This window comes from Panulirus ornatus, chromosome 62 (assembly GCF_036320965.1).
Source record: "Panulirus ornatus isolate Po-2019 chromosome 62, ASM3632096v1, whole genome shotgun sequence".
Classification (NCBI taxonomy): domain Eukaryota; kingdom Metazoa; phylum Arthropoda; class Malacostraca; order Decapoda; family Palinuridae; genus Panulirus; species Panulirus ornatus.
In genome coordinates, this window is record NC_092285.1 from 14,500,371 (window position 1) to 14,522,362 (window position 21,992).

The 21,992-nt window shown below is 40.0% G+C and overlaps 2 protein-coding genes across 6 annotated transcripts in view; one reads left to right on the plus strand and one right to left on the minus strand.

Annotated features, from left to right (window-relative positions):
* The window catches only part of HtrA2 (HTRA2-related serine protease), a 28,106-nt gene extending 20,329 nt beyond the window's left edge, over positions 1-7,777 (minus strand). The window contains exons 1-2 of one of the 3 annotated variants that reach the window (XM_071656223.1): positions 7,737-7,777; positions 4,184-4,468 (exon numbers count right to left, since the gene is read on the minus strand). In XM_071656223.1, the coding sequence (XP_071512324.1) occupies positions 4,184-4,193 (10 nt within the window). In that variant the 5' untranslated portion in view covers positions 4,194-4,468; positions 7,737-7,777. Of the gene's footprint in view, positions 1-4,183; positions 5,242-7,617 lie in introns of those variants that run through there. The other 2 variants (XM_071656224.1, XM_071656225.1) reach the window with 2 other exon arrangements.
* On the plus strand, positions 7,344-15,679 carry Blos2 (biogenesis of lysosome-related organelles complex 1 subunit 2). Of its 3 annotated transcripts, none has more exons than XM_071656226.1 (3): positions 7,344-7,574; positions 12,467-12,738; positions 14,554-15,679. In XM_071656226.1, exons 2-3 carry the CDS (start codon positions 12,499-12,501, stop codon positions 14,821-14,823), a joined length of 510 nt encoding a protein of 169 aa, XP_071512327.1. In that variant the 5' UTR covers positions 7,344-7,574; positions 12,467-12,498; the 3' UTR covers positions 14,824-15,679. The 3 variants fall into 3 exon arrangements, with proteins under 3 accessions (XP_071512327.1, XP_071512329.1, XP_071512328.1); XM_071656228.1 differs by lacking the exon at positions 7,344-7,574 and adding an exon at positions 7,781-7,990; XM_071656227.1 differs by lacking the exon at positions 7,344-7,574 and adding an exon at positions 7,917-8,071.
* Positions 15,680-21,992: the final 6,313 nt, after the last annotated feature.

Here is a 21,992-nt window from a genome sequence, read left to right on the forward strand (position 1 = left end):
TCTACAATTTATTCCCTCTGCACTGCCTGCTATACCACATCTCTCATACACCCCTTTATTTATTTCTTCATGTTTTACAATTTTTACCACTAGCTGATGTAAGATTACTGTAATTCCTAGTTATACAGTTATCACCATTTTCATAAGGCAAAGTGCCTTATAAGCTGGATAAGTAAGAATAAAGTCAATGGTGGAATTTTTCCCATATGCAAGTGGCTAAAACCACAACTGTGTTATGGTAATACTGATATACAACGATACCTACCCTTATGGCCAGTAATAAACGTGCTACTTAAACACACTCTGAATAAATAAAGTGCTACTTAAGGTAGTTGTCATTAAACAGTATTTACTAACCCCAACATATTATATTTTCTCAATATCTCTGGTAAATTATATGGGAGGGTATTGATTGAGAGGGTGAAGGCATGTACAGAGCATCAGATTGGGGAAGAGCAGTGCGGTTTCAGAAGTGGTAGAGGATGTGTGGATCAGGTGTTTGCTTTGAAGAATGTATGTGAGAAATACTTAGAAAAGCAAATGGATTTGTATGTAGCATTTATGGATCTGGAGAAGGCATATGATAGAGTTGATAGAGATGCTCTGTGGAAGGTATTAAGAATATATGGTGTGGGAGGCAAGTTGTTAGAAGCAGTGAAAGGTTTTTATCGAGGATGTAAGGCATGTGTACGTGTAGGAAGAGAGGAAAGTGATTGGTTCTCAGTGAATGTAGGTTTGCGGCAGGGGTGTGTGATGTCTCCATGGTTGTTTAATTTGTTTATGGATGGGGTTGTTAGGGAGGTAAATGCAAGAGTCCTGGAAAGAGGGGCAAGTATGAAGTCTGTTGGGGATGAGAGAGCTTGGGAAGTGAGTCAGTTGTTGTTCGCTGATGATACAGCGCTGGTGGCTGATTCATGTGAGAAACTGCAGAAGCTGGTGACGGAGTTTGGTAAAGTGTGTGGAAGAAGAAAGTTAAGAGTAAATGTGAATAAGAGCAAGGTTATTAGGTACAGTAGGGTTGAGGGTCAAGTCAATTGGGAGGTGAGTTTGAATGGAGAAAAACTGGAGGAAGTGAAGTGTTTTAGATATCTGGGAGTGGATCTGTCAGCGGATGGAACCATGGAAGCGGAAGTGGATCATAGGGTGGGGGAGGGGGCGAAAATTTTGGGAGCCTTGAAAAATGTGTGGAAGTCGAGAACATTATCTCGGAAAGCAAAAATGGGTATGTTTGAAGGAATAGTGGTTCCAACAATGTTGTATGGTTGCGAGGCGTGGGCTATGGACAGAGTTGTTCGCAGGAGGATGGATGTGCTGGAAATGAGATGTTTGAGGACAATGTGTGGTGTGAGGTGGTTTGATCGAGTAAGTAACGTAAGGGTAAGAGAGATGTGTGGAAATAAAAAGAGCGTGGTTGAGAGAGCAGAAGAGGGTGTTTTGAAGTGGTTTGGGCACATGGAGAGAATGAGTGAGGAAAGATTGACCAAGAGGATATATGTGTCGGAGGTGGAGGGAACGAGGAGAAGAGGGAGACCAAATTGGAGGTGGAAAGATGGAGTGAAAAAGATTTTGTGTGATCGGGGCCTGAACATACAGGAGGGTGTAAGGAGGGCAAGGAATAGAGTGAATTGGAGCGATGTGGTATACAGGGGTTGACGTGCTGTCAGTGGAATGAATCAAGGCATGTGAAGCGTCTGGGGTAAACCATGGAAAGCTGTGTAGGTATGTATATTTGTGTGTGTGGACGTGTGTATGTACATGTGTATGGGGGGGGGGGGTTGGGCCATTTCTTTCGTCTGTTTCCTTGCGCTACCTCGCAAACGCGGGAGACAGCGACAAAGTATAAAAAAAAAAAAAAAAAAAAAAAAAATCTCTGGAAACTCTGCCAGTGGTCTATTATGGGTGAGGCACTAAAGGTTAAGAAACAACACTGAAGTGCACCAGCTACGGACTTCTCTGCAGTGGCCACCCCCTTGAGGGAGTTCCTGGAGGGAACAGGTATCAGAGATAGACGAATAGACTATCTTAGTATATTGTTGATTCTTATATTTCTGTACATCTATATTGTTCACAATATGTTTTCATGGTCCAAGTATGAGAATTAATAGAAACTATTGGGGCAAGCTCCATGATCAGTTCCAAAGTGAGAACAATGCTGGGCAGTTAGTCAGTAATAATGACAATGGGAGGCTTGTATTTGCATCCTGTCAGCATCTACATACTGAAAGATACTAATATACTTGTATGCCTATTTGAACCCAAGCTAAAAGAAAAAAGAATGGATGATTTTTGAGGAAATAAAATAAGGTGAAAGTAATATATCCGAGAGAATGTGTTATAAAAGTAGGTAATACATTTGTTAACTTGAAAAATGGTAGCTGGATAAACTAAAATTTATCCTCCTCCATTTTCTTTGATTAATTAGGTTAGATTAGGCTGGATTTGGTTATTGTTCATACCTGATCCAATCTAACATAACCAAGCCTACAACTGCAAGGATGATCTACAAAGGTCAATTATGACTCAAAATCAAGCTAGCTTTGAGAAATGGCTATTCATATTTCATGGGCACTATAAAAATCATGTGATCTGAGAAATATCTTAAGTGGACAAATCTGTCTTATCTTTCATAATGCAGGATTTTAAGGTTACAACAGTACAGCAGGAAAACTGAGATGATTAATTAAAAAGTATGTAATAAACACATAAAAAATAAACATAACATGCGAAAACTTCACCTGATGACCCTGGCAGTCAACAATTTCTTAGTTCAATATTCTAATTGCAATATGCCAGTCAAACTCATGAAAATGCACCACCAACATGGCACAGGATATCAAAAAACAGATGGTACAGTGACAAATATACTGTTGTTATATTCATACTAACATATTTTGCAAAAAGGCCTTAATGGGTTATGTTGATGTAAGTGTATTACTTTATCTTACATGAATTAACTCCATTTTTTTTCCTAATACACAAAACTCTTTTCACCTTCTTTAATACTACTCAACAAAATACACTGCTATAAAATCATGATCCACCATTACTTTCCTATACATTAAAGACTATACGAGCATTGCAGAGTACAATTAGTCAAAATTCAGAGCAAATGGCATTGCAAAACTATCATAAACAATTTCCAAAACAACTTATGACATCCTCACCTAGCCTCCCTACCAGTCAAGATAAATCTTAATGTTCAGTATTATAGCCAGAAATTACCAGTCATGCCTATGACTTAGAACCAACCCAATGGCATCTTGTCAACAAACAAACACAGCAAGCAGCCATCGGGATCCTCAGCAGCACTTTCTTTTTATGTTTATATATTTCCACTACCATTATGGTAGCTAGATGAAGTATTAACATGTTAACATTTCATCTATGTTTCAATTAATGCCACATTTTCCCCTTACATACATCTCTTAGTACTATTGGGTGTGATTTCAGCACGTTTCAGGGTTTGATTGAACTGCTTGCTACTATGGCCTTATCTAAAAGCAATTCTGCAAATCATGCTCCAAAACTTGTCCTGTATTCTCTAAAACCTACACCAGCATTGCAGAACACAAAATCCAAATCTCAAGCAATGCAGACCTAATAATTTTATGAACGAAAATTACACATATTTTCTTTTAAAAAGCTCATGGGGAAATATTATAATTTCCTCAAATTGTAACTTATCAACAATGGTTTGTATTCTAATTAAGGTATCATTACAACTGTCTGTTTTAACCTCTACTCTTACCAAAGAGCTGAACGCTAACAAGAAGTATCAAGGGATATTACTATCTACAGCTTTAGGAACACAGATTACTTAGCAAATGATAATTTTCTCAGCATTACACCAGTTCACTTTATGTGGAAATGGTAATTCACAGCTCGTACAAGGAGTTAAATGAAATGTGTAAATTATGATTATTTTTCAACGTCTTCTACAGTTTACATTATCCCTCCCCATGTTTATCCTTGCTTTCAAAGCCCTGCCAACTTTTCTTTCGTACTAGGGGGACACACAAGGACCTAAATTATAACAAGGTTAATTTGGTATGGCTCATCATACACCAGAGTAGCAAAACATTGTCGTCAAATTACGCAATCTAAATCTGTAGCAATAATGAAAAACTATATACTAACTTTGTACCCAGCGAACCTATGAAGTATTAAATGTAATGGTACTTACCTTTCATCATAAAATAGTTCACAATATCTTTTTAATACACAAATTCATTTATTGTTTACAGTTCCGACTTCCTTCCTCCTTAACACTGTGGCAAACGTCTGTCCACTTGTTGCTTCTTTGTTCGATAATGTCGAGTTTTAAACAATATGTTAATGTTGTCCACACACCTCACTTGCTGAAGGTATGTATAGTGTAGTGGCCACACCTCACTTGCTGAAGGTATGTATAGTGTAGTGGCCACTATCACGACCGATTGTTGGTGTCAACTTCTCTTGCCGTAATCAGCTGACCCCATTGTTGCCAGACCCAGAAATGAAACAAAAATAAAAAATCAACAAAATATCTAGTAATACGTTTTAAAAAAAAATCTGTAAAGTACGTCTATACTTATTATATATGAAAATCTATTTTTCGACACTATTTCTGAAGGCACATTTAAACCAATTAATTTGTACTTTATTGTCTTGCTGCACGGGAGTGCAGCAAGTATGAACAGTCAACTTAATTGCGCCAATTCAGAAATATTTTATCTTTTTAACAACAAATTTAGACTATAAAACAGACACAACCAACTAGCGAATCATTAGCCACTTGGGTCTGTACTTTTTTTTAACTTGTATGCTGCTGAATTATTGTGGGAATGCTAAATTTAACATTACTTGTGCAATAGGGAGTGTAGAGTCAACCTAAACAAGGTTTATACGGGTTACACCAACATCACTGAAATACACATTAATTATGTAAAAGATCCAGACTACCAATGAATCTTGGATTATCAAAATGTTTGTCCGGGTTGGTTGATTATTTGGGCTTTAGACCTATCAACTGCCAGGGTCAATATAACCGTGAACGTATGTTACATCCACCAACCTAACATCTTTTGAGTGTTGAGATCATTCTAAGACCATATATACTCTCACTATGCAGGTGGCCCATGAATCATGTTTGTCAAGAAGGCTGAGGTCAAGCAAGCTTAACTGCCGCTCATTTACATTATTTTTCAAAGGTACCTAAATTCGACTACAGCGTCATCTATTGATGAACATATTAAATAAAGTGATCCCCTGGGGATAGGGAAGAAAGAATACTTCCCACGTATTCCCTGCGTGTCGTAGAAGGCGACTAAAAGGGGAGGGAGCGGGGGGCTGGAAATCCTCCCCTCTCAATTTTTTTTAATTTTCCAAAAGAAGGAACAGAGAAGGGGGCCAGGTGAGGATATTCCCTCAATGGCCCAGTCCTCAGTTCTTAACGCTACCTCGCTAACACGGGAAATGGCGAATAGTTTGAAAAAAAAAAAAAATTAAATAAAAGAGAATGATTAGGGTAAACCATAATTTCTGAGTGTCATGGTGGGAGGGGCAACTAATTCAACCATTGATGTCACCCAAACCGTTACATGAACATTGTGTGCCACTGTCGAGTAAGAAAGCTATTAAATTGTTTGGGTTAGTCAAGTTAATGAATCAAGCAAAGTCAGAGACCAATTTAGACACAACCACTGAGAAGGTATCACAAAAACATGAAGATGTATTTGATGGACAGGGATGCCTAGAGTAAACTGCATCTAGAGATTGATTCAAAGATTAGACCAGTGGCTCATCCACCCCATAAAGTGCCTGTTACTCTGAGAGACATTAAAATGTGAATTAGAGGACATGGAAAAGAAAGGTGTAATCATCAAAGTAATTCCACAGATTGGGTTAACAGTATAGTTCCTGTGGATATGGGAAGTAATTAGGAATATGCCTAGATCCAAGATTTAAATAAGGCCTTGAAGAGGCAACACCATACACTGTCTACAACTGAGGATATATCTACCAGGTTTGCATATGCTGAGGGGTTTTCTGTGTTAGATACCACTAGAGGTTTGTGGTAAATTAAACTAGATGAAGAGTCTTCCAAACTGCTTGTATCTAACACTTGTTTTGGTTGATACAGTTACTTATGTCTCCCCTTTGGGATAAGTCCGACTCCAGAAATTTACCAAGAGGTACATGTATGAATTGTTTGATGATATTGGAGTGAATATTATACAGGCTGATATATTAGTTTATGGGAGTTTTGAAGCACAACATGATGAGAGATTAGAGAAAGTCCTTAAGAGATGCCAGGAAAGAAATTTTTGAAGTTGAACCATTCCAAACTCAAGCTTAAAACTGAGCAGGTAGAATACTTTGGCCACGTATTAACAGTGGAAGGGTTAAGACCACGACCCTAAGAAGGTAGATACTATAAGTTATTCTCAAACTCCTATGGATAGGCAAGATGTATTTAGATTCTTAGGAATGATTATTTGGGAATGTTTGTTCCCAATATGTCTGAAATAAATGAACCTCTTGAGAAGGATGCTGGAGAAGGACACTGAATTTAGATGGGATGAACCACAGGAGAAATGTTTTCTGAAACTCAAGCAAATGGTCTGTGAAGCACCAGTTTTGAGGTATCATGATGTATCCAAGACCATAAGCTTGATTGTTGATACATCAAGGTAAGCTGTGGGGGCTTGTATTCAAGATCACCCTGTTGCCTAAGCTCAAATTGAAAAGGAGTTGTAGACCATTGTTTTCAGAGCTGAGAAAATTCATTCTTATCTGTATGGAGAAGTAAATTAGTTGTAGTGACTCATCATAAACTCTTAGAGAGTATTTTTAAGAAGTACTTGTCATCTGCTTCTCCTAGTTACAGGGAATGCTTCTCAGACTCCAGAAATATTCCTTAGTGGTACATTATAAGAAAGTGAGGGTCATGCATATAGCTGAAGATCTGAGAAGAGTCAGCTGGGCAGAAGTGCAAAATGATAATCTAGAGTTTCAAGTGAATCTAGTAACTCATGAACAGCTAGACTATGCAGATATTAGCATGGAGTTTCTTAAGATAGGACTGAACAAGATTGAGTATTGCAGACTCTAAGAATTCACATTGGAGGGATGACCTGATTGTAAGAAAGACACTCCAGTAGAAATCCATGCCTTATGGAATTACAGAGATAAGTTATGAAGACAGAATACTACATAAAATGAACAGAATTATAGTGCCTAGGGAACTAAGAAGTAAGGCCCTCAAACACATTCATAAATCTCACCAAGGTATAGTCTCGAAGGATAGCGAGAGATATTGTGTACTGTCCTGGAATGGGGGCTGAACTTGAAGACATGATTAGTGCCGAGGTTAAAGCTTCGAAATAGACTGAGTATCAAAAGCTTAAATGCAATACTACTATCAAGTATGGACCAAGAAATGGAAACTGCTGTTATGATTATAATCTGCCTAAAGAACTACTGAAAAATATTGGGTCACTGAAAGCATATGAGTCATCGCAACCGCTACCACACCCCTCACACACACACCTACACAAACAACCCCAGGACACCGAAGACCAAGAGATTAGCAGGTCTGGAATAATTAATTTTTAGTGTTAAAACAGTCAGTCGCACCTGTTATTATGAATCTGGCACGTCAAAGACCAAGAACAATTCGAAGAACATTTTTTTCGCTGTCATTTTGATAAATTTAGCGCTTTTCGGGAGTGAATCTAAGGTAATTTGTGACTCACAGGACTTGTCGGCATCTAAGCGAACAGCTGATCGTTGTTGACTGGCAGAGAATAATTCTCAGGCATCCATTTTGTATTTTTTCCTCGACGACTAGTGTGCAGTTTTACTATATAAAAATCCCCTACTTTGATTGAATAATGAAGATAAATTATTACAGCTTACTATGTTTTGAAAAAATACGTCACATTACATAACGTATACCAGTAAGGGGACGATCGATTGTTTACAAACACTGTCAGCTGCTGCTAATCTGGCAAGTAAACTAGCCATAATCATAGACCATGTACTTACTGAGAGTGTTTGGTCTTAGAATAATCTTGAAAATATGAAAAAGGTGCTTAAGATTCTTCGATTGATGGGAGTAACTTGACGGCCTTAATGACCCTGGCACTTGATAGACGTCAATCCTAGATAACTAACCAACCTCTAGTAATTATGAGATACTAGTAACAGTTTTAAAATTTCAAACAATTGTCGCTAGTTAATAGGTAACATACAGCACTTACGAGCAGAAAAGATCAATGTAAACCTAACGGGCCGAAGTGCTGTTATCACCCCAAAGGATAGTTGCTCCTAAAGTAATAAAACAAATTAGCAAGCTGTGCTAAAGTTTACATTTACCAATTCTTTACACTTATACACAACTTTCCCTTTAACCTCATCCAGAACAATGTATATACATCAACCTCACCTCATCCTCAAGAAATTACCACTCTGAAGTCTACAGTGAGCAGTTCTGGTCACTGCTCATCCTAACATAACCTCCAAACTTACATGAATTTAAATTTTATCAAATTCGGTCACCTCATTCCTAATCTCACCAATTGCACCAGTGCAGACCTAGTAGAAGAATTATCGAAAAGGTATTCTAGGTCATTGTTTACCCTAATGACATCCATAATCTCAATTACAAGAAGTAACATCTGTCTTAACAAATTGTCAAGTAGCATAAAGTGCAGAAAGAGAGAGCAGTTCATGCCATTGCTCAAACTAACATATCATAGAAACTTATCCAAATCTGTACCATTAACCTCACTCTTAAGATGTGGAAAAATGCTACCAGACCTTTAAAGATTTGCACCACAGTACATCATGAAAAAACAATCGATGCAGTTGTTCACAATAATCTAAATCAGACACCAGTTCAGTCTCACCCTTAACCTCTTCCACAGCATTATATATGCAACTGACTTTCAACCTCATTATGTTGCCACACAAGATGAGGTATAAAGTCAGTACGGCTTTTTGCCAAGGGAAATCTAAAACTTTTTAAGTACATTCATTCATTTAGATTTAATGATTGTACATATCTCATAATACAAATTCTTGTATTATTAGAAATGTAAGATCTTTAAATCTTAACAAAGGAATGTACAAAATTGATTACATTTTAACAAAACATATATGTAATCAGCCATACGTGAAGCAAGCTTTGAATAAACGTAATGAAGTGGTGAGGTCAGGCAGAGACTGAGTGTATAGGTCCCTTTTTGCATCTATATATAACCCAACCTTGATAAATAGTTGCCCAGATGATCTCTTGAGAAATTGATGAGAGCTTGTTGTCTCTTTCTGTTTCTTTGTGTTTATTTGGATATAATCCCCATGATACCATTGTGTTTATCTTAATTATTATTTTTATACTTAACTGCCATCTCCCATGTTAGCGAGGTAGTGCAAGGAAACAGACGAGGAGTGGCCCAACCCACCCACATACACATGTATATATATAAACATCTACACATGCACATATACATACATTGACATATACATCCAGGCCCCACAAACCTTTCCATGGTTTACCCCAGATGTTTCACATGCCCTGGTTCAGTCCATTGGCAGCATGTTGACCCTGTTATACTACATCGTTCCAATTCACTCTATTCCTCACCCTCCTCTATATTTAAGCCCCAATCACTCAAAATCTTTTTCACTCCATACTTCCACCTCCAATTTGGTCTTTGGCTTCTCCTTCTTCCCTCCACCTTTGACATATATCCTCTTTGTCAATCTTTCCTCTCTCTTTCTCTCCATATGCCCAAGCCATTTCAACATACCCTCTTCTGCTCTCTCAACCACACTCTTTTTATTACCACACATCTCTCTTACCCTTTCATTACTTACTTGATCAAACTACCTCACACCACATATTGTCCTCAAACATCTCATTTCCAACACACCCACCCTCCTCTGCATAACTCTTATCTATAGACCATGCCTCGCAACCATATAACATTGTTGAAACCACTGTTCCTTCAGACACCCATTTTTGCTTTCCGAGATAATGTTCTCACCTTTAACACATTTTTCAACGCTCACAGAACTTTCGCCCCCTCCCCCACCTTGTGACTCACTTCCACTTCCATGGTTCCATCCACTCCCAGATATCTAAAACACTTCACTTCCTCCAGTTTTTCTCCATTCAAACTTACCTCCCAGTTGACCTGTCCCTCAACCCTACTGTACCTAGTAACCTTGCTCTTATTCACATTCACTCTCAGCTTTCTCCTTTCACACACTTTACCAAACTCAGTCACAAGCTTCTGCAGTTTCTCATCCGAATCAGCCACCAGATGCGTTACATCCTCGATAAAAACTTTTCACAGCTTCTAGCAACTTGCCTCCCACACCATATATTCTAAATACCTTCCACAGAGCGTCTCTATCAACTCTTTCATATGCCTTCTCCAGATCCATAAATGCTAAATACAAATCCATTTGCTTTTCGAGTATTTCTCACATACATTCTTCAAAGCAAACACCCGATCCACACATCCTCTACCACTTCTGAAAACACACTGCTCTTCCCCAGTCTGATGCTCTGTACATGCTTTCACCCTCTCGATCAATACCCTCCCATATAATTTCCCAGGAATACTCAAGAGAGAAACGTTTTGGACAATCACGTTTACCAAATGGCGTCTTGGCTTCGTCTCTTCGATGTATATCAACTGACTGTTATATTTCTCTCTTGTGTCTCCCCTGATGATGTGATTATTACACGAAAGTGCACTTGGGAACTTTTCGAGTTTAATTTTCCCCATGGACTCATAGGAATATCTTGATCACGAGCAAAATTGTGATCCTTTCCAATATATATATATATATATATATATATATATATATATATATATATATATATATATATATATATGATACAGCGCTGGTGGCTGATTCATGTGAGAAACTGCAGAAGCTGGTGACGGAGTTTGATAAAGTGTGTGGAAGAAGAAAGTTAAGAGTAAATGTGAATAAGAGCAAGGTTATTAGGTACAGTAGGGTTGAGGGTCAAGTAAATTGGGAGGTGAGTTTGAATGGAGAAAAACTGGAGGAAGTGAAGTGTTTTAGATATCTGGGAGTGGATCTGGCAGCGGATGGAACCATGGAAGCAGAAGTGGACCATAGGGTGGGGGAGGGAGCGAAAATTCTGGGAGCCTTGAAGAATGTGTGGAAGTCGAGAACATTATCTCGGAAAGCAAAAATGGGTATGTTTGAAGGAATAGTGGTTCCAACAATGTTGTATGGTTGCGAGGCGTGGGCTATGGATAGAGTTGTGCGCAGGAGGATGGATGTGCTGGAAATGAGATGTCTGAGGACAATGTGTGGTGTGAGGTGGTTTGATCGAGTAAGTAACGTAAGGGTGAGAGAGATGTGTGGAAATCAAAAGAGCGTGGTTGAGAGAGCAGAAGAGGGTGTTTTGAAATGGTTTGGGCACATGGAGAGAATGAGTGAGGAAAGGTTGACCAAGAGGATATATGTGTCGGAGGTGGAGGGAACGAGGAGAAGAGGGAGACCAAATTGGAGGTGGAAAGATGGAGTGAAAAAGATTTTGTGTGATCGGGGCCTGAACTTGCAGGAGGGTGAAAGGAGGGCAAGGAATAGAGTGAATTGGAGCAATGTGGTATACCGGGGTTGACGTGCTGTCAGTGGATTGAATCAAGACATGTGAAGCGTCTGGGGTAAACCATGGAAAGCTGTGTAGGTATGTATATTTGCGTGTGTGGACGTATGTATATACATGTGTATGGGGGGGGTTGGGCCATTTCTTTCGTCTGTTTCCTTGCGCTACCTCGCAAACGCGGGAGACAGCGACAAAGTATAAAAAAAAAAAAAAAAAATATATGTGTGTGTGTGTGTGTACATATACTTGCTTCCCTTCATCCATTCCTGGCGCTACCCTCGCCCCACTGGAAACACTGAGGTAGTGCCAGAAAAACAAACAAAAAAAAGACACATTTTGTCACAGTCTCTAGCATTACACATGACAGCTAGAGCTGTCATGTATAATGCATCGAAACCACAGCTCCCTATCCAAATCCAGGCCCCACCGACCTTTTCATGGTTTACCCAAGACGTTTCACATACCCTCGTTCAGTCCATTGACAGCATGTCAACCCTGGTATACATCATTCTTACCCCAGGAGTCCTTTCTGTCATTATGAAGCTCTTACAGCACTCAGGAAGCTAGCCCTGTCCACTTGGTAAGACAACTGGTCATACATAAAAAGTTGTAGTGTGTGTGCAACTGTGTGCAGGGTATCTAAGTAATAAATGCGCCATGTCTCCTTTGTCGTAGATGCATCATGTGTTTGAGGGTTTGTTGGGATATGTTGAAATGGTGTTTGCAGTGTTTTTGTGATGGGTTATATCCAGAACATATGCAGGATAGGGCAACTTAAGTTTTCTAAGGAGTGTGGTTTCTGATGGATGTATGTATTTCTTGTTGCAGGATAAGAATCCTAAACTTATCTGTGAAAGAAAATGGATGTTAACAACAAAGAGGGAGAGATGGCTCCGCCTCCTCCTAATAATCGACCACAGCAAGAAGCACTTCCAAGAGGACTTTTGGATGATGAAGAAAGACTGAGTGACTTTGGCTCACCGAAGCATGGTCCAACATTATCCACCAGTACAAGCAGTTTTGAAGCTCTTGACCCTCATGATCCAAACCTTAGTCATCTGGCTTCATTAATGTTTTCTCACACTTCTAATTATCTACAGGTTTGTTTTATATTTTTCTTTTTTTCCTTTTCTTATATATGGGGACTAATTATAGGTTTTTTTTTTTTTTTTTTTTATACTTTGTCGCTGTCTCCCGCGTTTGCGAGGTAGCGCAAGGAAACAGACGAAAGAAATGGTCCCAACCCCCCCCCCCCATACACATGTATATACATACGTCCACACACGCAAATATACATACCTACACAGCTTTCCATGGTTTTCCCCAGACGCTTCACATGCCTTGATTCAATCCACTGACAGCACGTCAACCCCGGTATACCACATCGCTCCAATTCACTCTATTCCGTGCCCTCCTTTCACCCTCCTGCATGTTCAGGCCCCGATCACACAAAATCTTTTTCACTCCATCTTTCCACCTCCAATTTGGTCTCCCTCTTCTCCTCGTTCCCTCCACCTCCGACACATATATCCTCTTGGTCAATCTTTCCTCACTCATTCTCTCCATGTGCCCAAACCACTTCAAAACACCCTCTTCTGCTCTCTCAACCACGCTCTTTTTATTTCCACACATCTCTCTTACCCTTACGTTACTCACTCGATCAAACCACCTCACACCACACATTGTCCTCAAACATCTCATTTCCAGCACATCCATCCTCCTGCGCACAACTCTATCCATAGCCCACGCCTCGCAACCATACAACATTGTTGGAACCACTATTCCTTCAAACATACCCATTTTTGCTTTCCGAGATAATGTTCTCGACTTCCACACATTCTTCAAGGCCCCCAGAATTTTCGCCCCCTCCCCCACCCTATGATCCACTTCCGCTTCCATGGTTCCATCCGCTGCCAGATCCACTCCCAGATATCTAAAACACTTCACTATAGTTATTTCACTAAAAGTCCTTTCTCAGTTAGGGAACATATTCCCTCCGAGTCTTATACTGCTTTAAAGTATATAAGGTTAGTACGGTGTAATGTCGAAAGTCACTATTCACAGTTGATTCCCAAGTAATGAGACAAAACCATTCAGCAGGTAATGAGGGTGAACTTTGTACTTGTAACATATTAAGAAAAAACATTACACTTGAAGATATATCAAGTGTTTTGAACTGTTCAGAAGCTGGTGAATGAGCATTGGACATAAGAGATCACCTGGCTTATTTCCTACTACTCTTAAGAAAAATAAATGGTTAGGTAACAGTAATGTCACTGGTAGTCCTGCTTGCCAAGAAAGCAACAGCTGTTTTTACTGAAGATGCTGATGACTACCTCCCCCTCCACCCACTTCTTTTAGCGAGCTATACAAACACATCTGCTTGGTAATGCTAATCCATGAGTGAATTATGTTAATCCATGAATGAATATGTGAGAAGGATATGTGGTGTGAAGAAATCATTAGAGTGGGAGGTGTATAAGTGAAATCTTTCAAAAATTTGGTTATGTTAAACATACGGTAGATAGGGTAAGTGGATCAAGATTTATAGTAGTGTAGCTGATAATACAAGGAGAGAAAAATCAGAAATATGGATAAATGTAGTGAAAGAATTGATTAGAGCTTGAGGTATGTTGGATGAAGAGTCCTGAGGAATGACTTAATATTTGATGTGATGGAATGATTTTTTGTTAAAGATGGATGTGTGAATGAAGCCATGTTTTCATATGGTGAAACAATGAAGAAACTTTTATAATGCTGTGGAAGGTCATGTTTCACATCAAAACAGTAAATCTGCTTTGAGGATGTGTATGAATGAACTAAAAGGCTGTATGCATGCACCTGATGTACCCCATTTGAAAATGGAGACACAGAGATAATAAACAGACATGCAGCATAATTCTCTTCCCATACAGGGTGAGCTGTCAGCAGTCCTGGAGGATTATTCTCTGCTGGAGCAAATGAACAGGGCAACCATTACCAAATATGCAGATATGCGACAGATTGGTGGCAGTGTAAGTAGGGCTCTCAAGGATCTAAACGAGAAATACTTAGCATTACAACCATACCTTGAACAGATTGATCAGATTGAAGACAGTGTTACAAAGTTGGAAGCAGCTGCATATAAACTAGATGCTTACTCTAAGAGACTGGAAACAAAATTCAAAGGTTTAGAAAAGAAATGAGATGGAAAATGCAATATTTGGATTTTAATTTTACTGGAAATGAACAAAATACATTATGATATACAGAAGGGAATGATACTGAAAAGTTCACCACAGTATAAGGGTAACATTTTGCATTCCAAGGCCACACAAGTCTGACACTGTTATTCAATACAGTATACTTAAGAGTGCATCAAGATCTTGGGTTAAGCTAACCCTTCATATCAAGGGATGCCATCTTATTGTAGCAGCAGACTTAATAAAATTAATTTTCAGCTAATTAAGCATTTTTTTGGATGTCAGAGATGATTTACAGCCATTTTGTAGAGACTGAAGGTGGACAATGCATGGCTAAAATTAAGTTATGCTCCCACTAACTAGAAGCAGTAGTGGCTGATCAATCATTGACATAAATAGCATTGACTGTGTATTTAAATATCCCATCAATAATTAGTTAAACTCTTTCTGAGTTTCTTCTCAGAAGTACTTTTCTTGTGGATAGGGTATGTATGGTGTTAAAAATATTTCTTTGAACTCATGAATTTATGTACATATTTGTTATATTTTTCATAGTGACATGTCTTAACCATAAATTTTTCTTCAGCACTCATGTGATTTACAAGAGAATTTATAGCACATCCAACTTAGCGTTGTTACCAGTTGTTGCTCTCCACATATTTAATAATTCCTTGCCTTCTATGATGTACTGTTTTCTTAGTCTGTTATCTATATAATCAATAAAAGCTGGAATGCATAGTTTGTGTGTGATGATAAAAGTTCGAAAATTTAATGATAAAAAGTACCTCATTAATGGTTATAATTAACACCTTTTATAATCACTGGGTAAACTGAATATAAACAGAATGATAATTTTTCTTAATCTTGCGGAATGCTGTTGATAGATTATATCTGTAAAAAAAATCAGTGTTTCTTTTAATGCCATCCAAACACATGAAATTCTTTTTGAAAATATAACTGATAAATGTAATCGTGGACCTCAGATTTCTTAGCTTGATGCTTCATTAGCTAGCAAGACTGACATTGTTTTCTTGTTTCATGGTAGTGTGATATCCCTAGAGGTAGAGAAGAAGCAAAACGACATAGTCGTAGAAGGCAACTTAAAGGGGAAGAAGCGGGGTCTGGAAATCCTCCCCTCTCATTTTTAATTTTCCAAAAGGAATAGAGAAGGGGCCAAGTGAGGATTTCCCTCAAAGGCTCATTCCTCTGTTCTTAACACTACCTTGCTAATGTGGGAGATGGCGAATAGTATGAAAACAAAATATATATTTATTATATGTTTGAGGACAATATGTGGTGTGAGGTGGTTTGATCGAGTAAGTAATAACAGGGTAAGAGAGATGTGTGGTAATAAAAAGAGTGTGGTTGAGAGAGCAGAATAGGGTGTTTTGAAATGGTCTGGTCACATGGAGAGAATGAGTGAGGAAAGATTGACAAAGAGGATATATGTGCCAGAGGTGGAGGGAACGAGAAGAAGTGGGAGACCACATTGGAGGTGGAAAGATGGGAGTGAAAAAGTTTTTGAGTAATTGGAGCCTGAAAATGCAGGAGGGTGAAAGGTGTGCAAGGAATAGAGTGAATTGAAACGATGTGGTATACCGGGGTCGACGTGCTGTCAATGGATTAAACCAGGGCATGTGAAGCGTCTGGGGTAAACCATGGAATGTTCTGTGGGGCCTGGATGTGAAAAGGGAGCTGTGGTTTCGGTGCATTATTACATGACAGCTAGAGACTGAGTGTGAACGAAAGTGGCCTTTGTTGTCTTTTCCTAGCGCTACCTCATGCACATGAGGGGGGAGGGGGTTGTTATTTCATGTGTGGCAGGGTGGCGATGGAAATGAATAAAGGCAGACAGTATGAATTATGTACATGTGTATATATGTATATGTCTGTGTGTATATATATGTATATATTGAGATGTATAGGAATGTATATTTGCGTGTGTGGACGTGTATGTATATACATGTGTATGTGGGTGGGTTGGGCCATTCTTTCGTCTGTTTCCTTGCACTAATGTGGGAGACAGCAACAAAGTATAATAAAAAAATTTTTTTTTTCTTTTTTATACTTTGTCGCTGTCTCCCGCGTTTGTGAGGTAGCGCAAGGAAACAGACGAAAGAAATGGCCCAACCCCCCCCCATACACATGTATATACATACATCCACACACGCAAATATACATACCTACACAGCTTTCCATGGTTTACCCCAGACGCTTCACATGCCTTGATTCAATCCACTGACAGCACGTCAACCCCGGTATACCACATCGCTCCAATTCACTCTATTCCTTGCCCTCCTTTCACCCTCCTGCATGTTCAGGCCCTGATCACACAAAATCTTTTTCACTCCATCTTTCCACCTCCAATTTGGTCTCCCTCTTCTCCTTGCTCCCTCCACCTCCGACACATATATCCTCTTGGTCAATCTTTCCTCACTCATCCTCTCCATGTGCCCAAACCACTTCAAAACACCCTCTTCTGCTCTCTCAACCACGCTCTTTTTATTTCCACACATCTCTCTTACCCTTACGTTACTCACTCGATCAAACCACCTCACACCACACATTGTCCTCAAACATCTCATTTCCAGCACATCCATCCTCCTGCGCACAACTCTATCCATAGCCCACGCCTCGCAACCATACAACATTGTTGGAACCACTATTCCTTCAAACATACCCATTTTTGCTTTCCGAGATAATGTTCTCGACTTCCACACATTCTTCAAGGCCCCCAGAATTTTCGCTCCCTCCCCCACCCTATGATCCACTTCTGCTTCCATGGTTCCATCCGCTGCCAGATCCACTCCCAGATATCTAAAACACATTGGGAGGTAAGCTTTGCAGAAGATGAAAGCCGGCAAGGCAGCAGGTTTGGATGGTATTGCAATGGAATCTATTAAAAAAGGGGGTGACTGTATTGTTGACTGGTTGGTAAGGTTATTTAATGTATGTATGACTCATGGTGAGGTGCCTGAGGATTGGCAGAATGCGTGCATAGTGCCATTGTACAAAGGCAAAAGGGATAAGAGTGAGTGCTCAAATTACAGAGGTATAAGTTTGTTGAGTATTCCTGGGAAATTATATGGGAGGGTATTGATTGAGAGGGTGAAGGCATGTACAGAGCATCAGATTGGGGAAGAGCAGTGTGGTTTCACAAGTGGTAGAGGATGTGTGGATCAGGTGTTTCCTTTGAAGAATGTATGAGAGAAATACTTAGAAAAGCAAATGGATTTGTATGTAGCATTTATGGATCTGGAGAAGGCATATGACAGAGATGCTCTGTGGAAGGTATTAAGAATATATGGTGTGGGAGGCAAGTTGTTAGAAGCAGTGAAGTTTTTATCGAGGATGTAAGGCATGTGTACATGTAGGAAGAGAGGAAAGTGATTGGTTCTCAGTGAATGTAGGTTTGCGGCAGGGGTGTGTGATGTCTCCATGGTTGTTTAATTTGTTTATGGATGGGGTTGTTTGGGAGGTGAATGCAAGAGTTTTGTAAAGAGGGGCAAGTATGAAGTCTGTTGTGGATGAGAGAGCTTGGGAAGTGAGTCACTTGTTGTTCACTGATGATACAGCGCTGGTGGCTGATTCGTGTGAGAAACTGCAGAAGCTGGTGACTGAGTTTGGTAAAGTGTGTGAAAGAAGAAAGTTAAGAGTAAATGTGAATAAGAGCAAGGTTATTAGGTACAGTAGGATTGAGGGTCAAGTCAATTGGGAGGTAAGTTTGAATGGAGAAAAACTGGAGGAAGTAAAGTGTTTTAGATATCTGGGAGTGGATCTGGCAGCGGATGGAACCATGGAAGCGGAAGTGAATCATAGGGTGGGGGAGGGGGCGAAAATCCTGGGAGCCTTGAAGAATGTTTGGAAGTCGAGAACATTATCTCGGAAAGCAAAAATGGGTATGTTTGAAGGAATAGTGGTTCCAACAATGTTGTATGGTTGTGAGGCGTGGGCTATGGATAGAGTTGTGCGCAGGAGGGTGGATGTGCTGGAAATGAGATGTTTGAGGACAATGTGTGGTGTGAGGTGGTTTGATCGAGTAAGTAATGTAAGGGTAAGAGAGATGTATGGAAATAAAAAGAGCGTGGTTGAGAGAGCAGAAGAGGGTGTTTTGAAATGATTTGGGCACATGGAGAGAATGAGTGAGGAAAGATTGACCAAGAGGATATATGTGTCGGAGGTGGAGGGAACGAGGAGAAGTGGGAGACCAAATTGGAGGTGGAAAGATGGAGTGAAAAAGATTTTGAGTGATCAGGGCCTGAACATGCAGGAGGGTGAAAGGCGGACAAGGAATAGAGTGAACTGGATCGATGTGGTATACCAGGGTTGAAGTGCTGTCAGTGGATTGAATCAGGGCATGTGAAGCGTCTGGGGTAAACCATGGAAAGTTGTGTGGGGCCTGGATGTGGAAAGGAAGCTGTGGTTTCGGGCATTATTGCATGACAGCTAGAGACTGAGTGTGAACGAATGGGGCCTTTGTTGTCTTTTCCTAGCACTACCTCGCACACATGAGGGGGGAGGGGGATGGTATTCCATGTGTGGTGAGGTGGCGATGGGAATGAATAAAGGCAGACAGTGTGAATTGTGTGCATGGGTATATATGTATGTGTCTGTGTGTGTATATATATATATATATATGTGTGTACATTGAGATGTATAGGTATGTATATTTGCGTGTGTGGACGCGTATGTATATACATGTGTATGGGGGTGGGTTGGGCCATTTCTTTCGTCTGTTTCCTTGCGCTACCTCGCAAACGCGGGAGACCGACAAAGCAAAATGAATAAATAATAAATAAGTTTGAATGGAGAAAAACTGAAGTGAAGTGTTTTAGATATCTGGGAGTGGATTTGGCAGCGGATGGAACCATGGAAGTGGAAGTCAATCATAGGGTGGGGGAGGGGGCAAAAATTCTGGGAGCCTTAAAGAATGTGTGGAAGTCGAGAACATTATCTCGGAAAGCAAAAACGGGTATGTTTGAAGGAATAGCGGTTCCAACAATGTTGTATGGTTGCAAGGCGTGGGCTATGGATAGAGTTGTGCGCAGGAGGGTGGATGTGCTGGAAATGAGATGTTTGAGGACAATATGTGGTGTGAGGTGGTTTGATCGAGTAAGTAATGTAAGGGTAAGAGAGATGTGTGGTAATAAAAAGAGCGTGGTTGAGAGAGCAGAGGAGGGCGTTTTGAAATGGTTTGGTCACATGGAGAGAATGAGTGAGGAAAGATTGAACAAGAGGATATATGTGTCAGAGGTGGAGGGAACGAGGAGAAGTGGGAGACTAAATTGGAGGTGGAAAGATGTAGTGAAAAAGATTTTGAGTGATTGGGGCCTGAACATGCAGGAGGGTGAAAGGTGTGCAAGGAATAGAGTGAATTGGAACGATGTGATATACCGGGGTCAACGTGCTGTCAATGGATTGAACCAGGGCATGTGAAGCATCTGGGGTAAACCATGGAAAGTTCTGTGGGGCCTGGATGTGAAAAGGGAGCTGTGGTTTCGGTGCATTATTACATGACAGCTAGAGACTGAGTGTGAACGAATGGGGCCTTTGTTGTCTTTTCCTAGCACTACCTCGCACACATGAGGGGGGACGGGGTTGTTATTCCATGTGTGGCGAGGTGGCAATGGGAATGAATAAAGGCAGACAGTATGAATTATGTACATGTGTATATATGTATATGTCTGTGTATATATATATATATATATATGTAAACAATGAGATGTAGAGGTATGTATACCTGAGTGTGTGGATGTGTATGTATATACATGTGTATGTGGGTGGGTTGGGCCATACTTTCGTCTGTTTCCTTGCGCTACCTCGCTAATGCGGGAGACAGCGACAAAGCAAAATATATAATGATATAATAATAATGGATGGATTGCGCAAAAGATGCTTGTGGCATGAGAAGAGTAGGAGGTGGGTTGATTAGAAAGGGTAGTGAGTGGTGGGATGAAGAAGTAAGATTATTAGTGAAAGAGAAGAGAGAGGCATTTGGACGATTTTTGCAGGGAAAAAATGCAATCGAGTGGGAGATGTATAAAAGAAAGAGACAGGAGGTCAAAAGTGAATGTCAGTTTGCGGTAAGGATGCATGATGTCTCCATGGTTGTTTAATTTGTTTATGGATGGGGTTGTTAGGGAGGTGAATGCAGGAGTTTTGGAAAGAGAGACAAGTATGCAGTCTGTTGTGGATGAGAAGGCTTGGGAAGTGAGTCAGTTGTTGTTTGCTGATGATACAGTGCTAGTGGTTGATTCGGATGAGAATCTACAGAAGTTGGTGACTTTCGGTAAAATGTGTGAATGAGGAAAGCTGATAATAAATGTGAATAAGAGCAAGGTTATTAGGGTAGAGGGACAAGTAAACTGGGAGGTGAGTTTGAATGGAGAAAAACTGGAGGAAGAGAAGTGTTTTAGATATTTGGGAGGTGAGTTTGAATGGAGAAAAACTGGAGGAAGTGAAGTGTATTAAATATCTGGGAGTGGATTTAACAGGCAATTGGCAGAGGACAACTCTAGTACAGTGTTTGCAGAGGCTTCTACCTAATGTTCCTACATATTACTTTTACCTAATGTTTTCTGTCATATTCCAACCTACTACTTCTACCCAAAGTTCCTGCTTAATGTTCCTACATACTTCTACCTAATGCTTCAGCCTAACTATTACGAACTACTTCTACCTACGCCACATACCATTTTGCCAAAAGGCAGGGCTTGTGCATAGTGCTCACCACAGGAAAATCTAGTTATGAAGAATGAGCTCTGTGAATTAAGTGTGATAAGAGATTGTATGTTTGTGGACAAAATGCTAGCAGTCTACATGTGGGTGAGGCAAAATGAAAAGACAGCTGCCTGGATCAAAGAAGTGCAACCAGACAACCACTAAAATGTTGGCGCCATTACTAGCCCTCCAAATACCCAGGGAGGTAGTATTGGTAAAATACACCTCCATGGTTATTGGCTGCCTCCCAACTACCTACAGTAGCAGGACTACAGTACTGTTATATGTTAGTCACATGTTCCTGAAAAAATGTATTTCAAATGGCAATAAAAAAAGAAATCAAAATGTGCCAAACATTAGGCACACTCAGTATCTCAAGTAGCTGCAGTTACTGTGTTAACAATGCTAACTTTGCAAGATTACTTGGGTTCACTGGATAAGAAAAAAATTAC